This window comes from Lates calcarifer, linkage group LG2 (assembly GCF_001640805.2).
Source record: "Lates calcarifer isolate ASB-BC8 linkage group LG2, TLL_Latcal_v3, whole genome shotgun sequence".
Classification (NCBI taxonomy): Eukaryota; Metazoa; Chordata; class Actinopteri; family Centropomidae; genus Lates; species Lates calcarifer.
The window spans coordinates 9,585,630-9,592,980 of record NC_066834.1 but is presented as its reverse complement, the minus strand read 5'-3'; the positions used below and the strand labels follow the sequence as shown (position 1 = coordinate 9,592,980).

At 37.4% G+C, this 7,351-nt stretch overlaps 1 protein-coding gene across 1 annotated transcript in view; it reads left to right on the top strand.

The window, feature by feature from the left end:
* Nucleotides 1-538: 538 nt before the first annotated feature.
* ddb1 (damage-specific DNA binding protein 1) overlaps nt 539-7,351 on the top strand; it is a 45,286-nt gene continuing 38,473 nt past the window's right edge. Inside the window, exons 1-6 of the mRNA XM_018683406.2 lie at nt 539-703; nt 2,355-2,503; nt 3,270-3,386; nt 3,721-3,942; nt 4,228-4,342; nt 4,869-4,966. Coding sequence (XP_018538922.1) covers nt 643-703; nt 2,355-2,503; nt 3,270-3,386; nt 3,721-3,942; nt 4,228-4,342; nt 4,869-4,966 — 762 coding nt within the window. The 5' untranslated portion in view covers nt 539-642. The remainder of the gene's footprint in view (nt 704-2,354; nt 2,504-3,269; nt 3,387-3,720; nt 3,943-4,227; nt 4,343-4,868; nt 4,967-7,351) is intronic.

The window sequence follows — 7,351 nt, the reverse complement described above, 5'->3', positions numbered from 1 at the left end:
CACCTTCACAACGCTTGTTTTGTCTGATCAATAGTCCAAACCTTAAAGTTATTATAAAATAAATTAAAATTATTATAATAATTAAAAGGAAAGCTGGAACCAAATGTTCTGCATTTTTTGCTTGAAATAATGAATTTAAACACTTACATTGTTACCTATTAATTTTCTGTCAATTTACTCTAATTAATGAATCACTCATTTTTGGAACTCTACTTATGTATTACAGTTGAATAGATTAATTCATAACAAAGCATCATATTCTATGAGGACATATTTTTTATTCAAAAGTAACTAAAGCTGATAAATATTGTGGCGTAAAAAGTGAAATATTTTCCCCTTAAACGCAACATGAAAAGGAAGTACTCAAATAAAGTACACGTACCTTAAAATTGTACTTGAGTACAGTGCTTGATGTTGATCATTCCTCCGGTCATTATAAAAACAGTGAATAGTGTAGGCTCTCCTCCGCGACACAGGGGGCGCTCCATCTCACAGTCACCGTTCGTTAGTTACCATTATCTTGCAATGTTCTGTGCTTAAACGGCTCAGCTAACTACTTCCGGGAGTGTTATTATCAATGATTTTGTCACTTGTGTAAGATTAAAACACTACTCTGGTGTTTGTCTTTTGTTGTTGTGAAAAATGTCGTACAATTACGTGGTAACAGCCCAGAAACCCACGGCAGTGAACGCCTGCATCACCGGTAAATACCCGCTGTTTGTTGCCTTTATTTTCTTCTTGCAGTTGTGCAGAGATGAAACATTTGCCACCTGCGTGCTAGCTGAGCTCCCGCGCTACAAGTAAAGTGCCCCAGACGGGCCTGTAGCATCGGCTAGCTGTTGTTATGTTTACTCAAATGTTTACTAGCTACACTAGCCGTCGGTTAACTGCATGCAAGTCATGGCACACACACATCTCTCGTCTGTTAGTGTCAGATCCGCCGAACCTTTCACTGGTTCTTCTCTTGGGTCTAACGTTTAGCTGTTGTCGTGTCCAATCTGGCTATCCCACATCAAAATGCGTTTCGTCTGGGTGACAATCAAGCTCACCTATCATTTAATCCAAACTGTGTGACAAATGCAGACAGATCGTTTTAGGCACTGTGTTTTACTGAGAAGAAAATAATGATCAGAAAGCTGGTGTCGTCGTTTGATCTAACGTGTAATGGGCCATAAAATACAGGATACGTAAAAGCTGACATTGAAACCATTGCTGATCAATCTCACAGCCCATGATTTGATTCGTTGGTTGGCCCATTTACGTGTAACTTTTTGTAACATTAAGCAATGATGCCGTGTAACAATATGCATATTTACTTTAGTACTGATTTGACGCATTTGTACTTTATTTGAGTAGCTTCATCTTGTGATACTTAAATTTCCTATTCCGTTACATTTATAGGGATACATTTTTTCACATTGCATTCAGCTGAAACGATTAGTGAATTAATCAGTCCATTAACGGTTTATTGGAAACATTTTAATAATTGTTTTTAATTTCAAAATTAGAAACATTCAATGTTTCCAGTTTTTCAAATAAGGTGGTTTCCTGCATTTCTTTTGAATTAACTTTTATTTATTTATTGGGAATGCTTCACTTTGAGCTCTGAGTAATTGTAAACAATCAGTCAATCAAATAATGATCAAGTAATCATTGTTTGCAGCCTATATAACAACTCGAATAGTAAATCGCTGCTGAAAAGAAGACGTGCATAAACATATGACTAATCACATTCTAACAATATAATGATATGATAGTATAACAGTCATACGGCTGTTTTCTGCATTGAGTAATTTTATTTTCCTATTCCTATTTATTTTATACTTAGATACTTTTACTTAAGTACTATTTTCAATTCAGGACGTTTACTTGTAATGGAGTATTCACATAAGTAAAGGATCTGAGTGCCTCTTCCAGTACTGACATTAAGCTCAGAATTTGACATGCACAACTGTCTCCCTTCCTATTCGTCTTTAATAGTAATCATATGATGCAAGGATGACATGATCTATATATTCCCATATCTGCATGAAAAGCCTTCTCTGTCATCACAGGCAGGCCTGAGGTTATTTGTGATGGGATTGTATAAATTTTGACTGTTAATAGACTTAGTGACCGACTGAGTAAATTGAAGTCATAACTAATAAAATAATAAATAGTGAAAATAGTTGTTAATTTCCACCCTCATCTAAATTTTGTTTGAAAGCACTAATAGTCATGCCCCAATATCAGAGTATTTGGTCAAGAACTATATGATTTTTGATTTTGTCAGTATTGCTTTCACCTTTTCCTCCTGCTGCTCTCACCTAAACAACAGTGTAATTAACATGAAATAAATCTTGATATGTCTGCAGGTCACTTCACCTCTGCGGAAGACCTCAATCTGCTCATAGCCAAAAACACACGGTTGGAGATCTATGTGGTCACGGCAGAGGGGCTGCGGCCCGTCAAGGAAGTGGGCATGTATGGAAAGATTGCTGTCATGGAGCTCTTCCGGCCCAAGGTAGGTATTAGACTAGTTGGTGGGCTGCTGGAACAACAGATTAACTCATAAGACTTGCTTAAGCTCTATTTTCAGTTTCAATAGTTTATTTGCTAACTTCAAAATCAAGTGAATAATTTCACACAGATTTATGGTCTATTTTGAAATTTTATATATTTTAACAAAAGTAAGTTGTCAAAAAATGGTGTCACATAGAGCTAAATTTTGGTTAGTTAATTCATTAGTCTACTGACAAAAGAATAATTGGCAATTATTGTTATAACTAGTTAATAATTTCAGTCAGTTTTCAAATAAAACTAGTAATTGTCTTTTAACTGTTGGTCAGACATTTGAAGACATCACCTGTGGCTCTGCAATGTTGTGATGGCCATTATCTTCACAATTCTTTAATATTACGTAGGTCAATTAATTAATTAATTAATCCAAAAAAAAAGAAATAGTGTACATTAATCAGTAATGAAAATAAACATTAATTGCAGGGTTGTTGTGAATTTTGACTGAGGCAAAAAAGACAGTAGTCCCATAATACAGTTGTCTTTGACAAGTCTAGCATAGCCAGTCCTATCTCCACAGTGCTGTGTCAGCGCCTGAGTAGCTGACCAGTGGATTCATTCACAATTAAAGCCTGTCTCTGCTAATTAGGCTGGAGTAGGCTGATCAGACATCTGACGAGTGCCACTGCTACAGCTTGTTGTACTGAACCATGTTAATGAAATTAAAATTAGGTCTCTGCATGTTTGATCACTTTGGTGTCTTTTTTTTTCAGGGTGAGAGCAAAGACCTGCTGTTCATTCTCACATCCAAGTACAATGCCTGCATCCTAGAATACAAACAGAACGGGGAGAGCATTGACATCATCACCCGTGCCCATGGCAATGTACAGGTGGGTGTGACAACAATACTAAATGTGATTCTTCAGACTCACTTTCTCTGTGTTTTTTTGGATATAAAGAACAGTATATATTTTGAAATTCTCTTATTAACCTTGATTGACCACTGTCAGTCCCATTGTGTGCTTATGACAAATCAGAATATGCTGTAATTTAAACTGGCTGGAATCTTTTACTGATCACTTCATTGTCATTTATTTTCTTTAATAGAGTTTAAGTTGAAAAATGCCTACAAGCTGTACTGCATTCAACAGCAGTCACAGTTTCTGTCTGAAGAACAGTACACTGCAGGCCTTAAACATTTCCAAACCAAATGCTCTTTTTCAGGATCGTATTGGACGCCCATCAGAGACAGGTATTATCGGAATCGTAGACCCAGAATGCCGCATGATTGGCCTGCGGCTGTATGATGGGCTGTTCAAGGTGATCCCACTGGACCGGGACAACCGTGAGCTCAAGGCCTTCAACATTAGACTGGAGGAGCTGCAGGTCATCGATGTTCACTTCCTGTATGGCTGCCAGGCCCCAACCGTCTGCTTTATCTACCAGGTACTGTAGCAGAAGCAGTACTGGGATGTAGGAGTGAGTGTTTAAGGAAAGACAGGAAAGTGGGACTTCTGCATTTTTTTGTGTAATTTTTTCCAGTATCATCCCAAGCCCATAGTCATAGTAAAATGTTTTGTTGTAGTATCGTGTGACAGCAGTTAGATTGCAGGTGATAACAATGTTGATGACAATGGTGACATTTAACTTTGTCTTAATATCAAATTGTCCTCATTCATCTTATTTAATTTCTATTTAAAATATAACATGGTGTCATGTTGTGTACCGTAGGACCCTCAGGGACGCCACGTGAAGACTTATGAAGTTTCTCTGAGGGAGAAAGAGTTCAACAAGGGCCCCTGGAAACAGGAGAATGTGGAGGCTGAAGCATCAATGGTCATCCCAGGTAAACAGAGAGTATACTATATACATTACTTTTAAGTTAAGTTGAGTAATCTAACTGATATCTGACATAATCTGTATGATTTTTACTTACTTTTTAAACTTCAGAATAAAGACCTGATGATAATAATAAGGCCTACCTATTGGTCAAACAAAAACAAGCGGTCAGTTGTCAGTCAGAAATGATCAGTGGCAAATGGTTTCAGTTGTTAAAAACAAATCTTAAATCAGCAGTCAACTACAATAGAAACCATCTTTACTGTATATTTTATGCGCGATTTTCTGTATTCTTGAAGCATTCAACAAACAAGAAGGTCCAGTGTGTTACATAGGCCTGAGTGGTGGCAATTAATGATGTGATTGAGTTGAATTAACTGAAAACACAGAGCTGATACATAAACTTATAAACTTATAATGAACTTATAATGAGAGTATTGTTAGTTGCAGCCCTGATGTTTAGAATATACAAACTGTCTGTGTCTGAAATGGAGCACTTCTGACTCTCTTATGCTTATGCACTTGTATTTTAGTGCCAGAGCCATTTGGTGGAGCTATAATCATAGGACAAGAGTCCATCACCTACCACAACGGAGACAAATACTTGGCCATTGCACCGCCCACTATCAAGGTAAAGACATCAAATAATGGGTACTGATAGTGCTCTGTTTTTGTCTAATTAAAAAGTAGAATACTTGTTAATTCTAGATCCTTTACATGTTTTCATCATTCAGCAGTCCAAAGGAGGGATACTTAAATATTTCTTTACAGTTTATTGATTTTTTAAATTGGTTTACATAGTGTTAGGAGCAGTTTTTTGTCCTTGTTGTGTTTGGGAGGTAAGCAAATGACTTTTAGTGCCATGTCACAGAAGGTGCACAGCTGTGATGATAGAAGGGTGTGTATCAGCAAAGAATAAAGATTTACTTTATATAAACATAGCGTGTGATGGTGTTATATACCATACCTTACTGTTACCAAACAAATATAAACCTCTCTGTACAAAGGACACAAAATAAAGATAGAACGTAATGTAAATTCACTTGCAGGGTTGATGTAAGGCACCATCATAGGTTTCTATTTATATCTATGTTATCAGATTTCAGAGACACATCATAATGTTCATTAGGGTTTGACTGTTATCATTTCAATAATAAAATTCAGGTTATATTCAGAGGGGTAGGAGAGGAGAAAAACTGTGTCAGGTTAAAAGCGGATTTTTTGGTAAATAATGTCCCAGATGCGTAGCTTGTTAACACAATGAGGTAAAATAACAATGATGGTGTTAAAACTGTCATCAGAATCTGTGTTATACAACCATAATAATATTTTTCTACATTTAGGAGACTCTGAGGTGTATGTGTTCATTTATTTTTTATGAATCTTGAGATCGATGTTGAGGTTGGAATCAGAGGCAGGTTTATAACTGCCGCAATGATGACTTAAGCTCCCCATACACCACTCTTTTTAGTGTTATCTTATCAAGATTAAGTTGCAGTCTGTACTGTTGTGCACATTTACCAGAGCTCAAGGCCCAAAGGAACTCCTCAACAACATCCTGCTTCTATAATTAGAGAATGTTCTCTCACTATCTCGCTGCTGTTTGGTACTGTGGCCTCATAAATTTTGGAAAGAAAATCAAATTGTTCAGATGTAGTAGCTTCCAATTTAGAGCTGAGTTGATAACAAACTTCTGAGTCTGATAGAGGGGCGATTAATCAGTGTTTTTATTCAGTGTTCATTCAGCCTAGGCTTTTCCTGATTAAGTCTGCCATTTTGGAACTTTCTGTGCATTTCATCTGTTAAATATGTACCTAACCTCCACTCGGCAGGTCACTAAGAAACATCCAGTGATCCACCTGCTGTAGATAACATTAATGAAGTTTCCTACATTCAAAGGTGCTACATGCAAGTTATTGCTTTTGCGACATAACCAACATTAGCAACAGCTGTTAACTTACTAAGAACTTCAACCATGTTACATTTAGACAAGAGGTTAGAATACTCCCTCTGGGCAGGGCTACTTCTCCATCTTCTCATGTTGGACTGGACACAAAGTAGTAGTATGAGATGGGACGGGCTGACAGGGACTAGGGCTAGCTAGTTAGCATGCTAACTTAAATAGAGGAAAAGAAGTCATAGAAATAGAACCAAAACACAATAATGGTGTTGCCTCTCACCACTGGAGAAAGCTCATGGTGAATAAAGGAATGTTTGATGCTGAAATTGCATTGTTTCGTCCTGATAAGGGAACTGCTGTTAATGCGAACGCCAGCTCTGTAGCAATAGCCAGCAGTGTTTGGTACGCTTTAGTATCAGTGCCAGTTTGCACCTGAATAGGTGTCAGTTTTATAGTTGGCCATAGAAATGTCACAAATAATTGTTGAAACACAAACAACTCTGATATCCAAAGAAAAAAAGCAACAGAAGTATAGCTTCAAACTTTTCTAAGCCTTCTGTTAGCTCATCATGGGCTGCAGCCCATATCTGTGTCCTGCTGATCTGCTCTGTCTTAAAAGCCCTGAACAGCCTGCATGCTTACCCAGCTCACAATTGTCTTGCAAGCTGTCATGTCTCTGTTACAATTCTGTTTCCACAGTAGCACTGCCCAACATTGCTCAACAGATGTTTGAGGGAAGAGGTAGCTGGGCATCTGCTATGTGACTGATGGAGCCATTCATTCTAAGTGAAGCAGAAGTTTTTATTTTACACTTTGTGTCGCACCTAATGTGACATTAATATTCAACTGAAACACACGCTCCTTTCACAAGTGTCAAGAACACACAGAAGCATATCCTTTGATATATAACAACATTTTTGACAGCTAATTAATAAATTGTCACTCTCAAGCACAGAAGTGAAAAACAAATGTGGGGTGCCAAAGGTTCTGCCAGCATAGAGGTCTGCTGAATGAGTCTGACCTCAGATAAAACTTTTTGGTGAACTGGTTAGCTGGTTTAGCTGGTTTCACTTATAGAACCTAACAGGCTAATTACCTGCCATTCAGGAGAGAGAT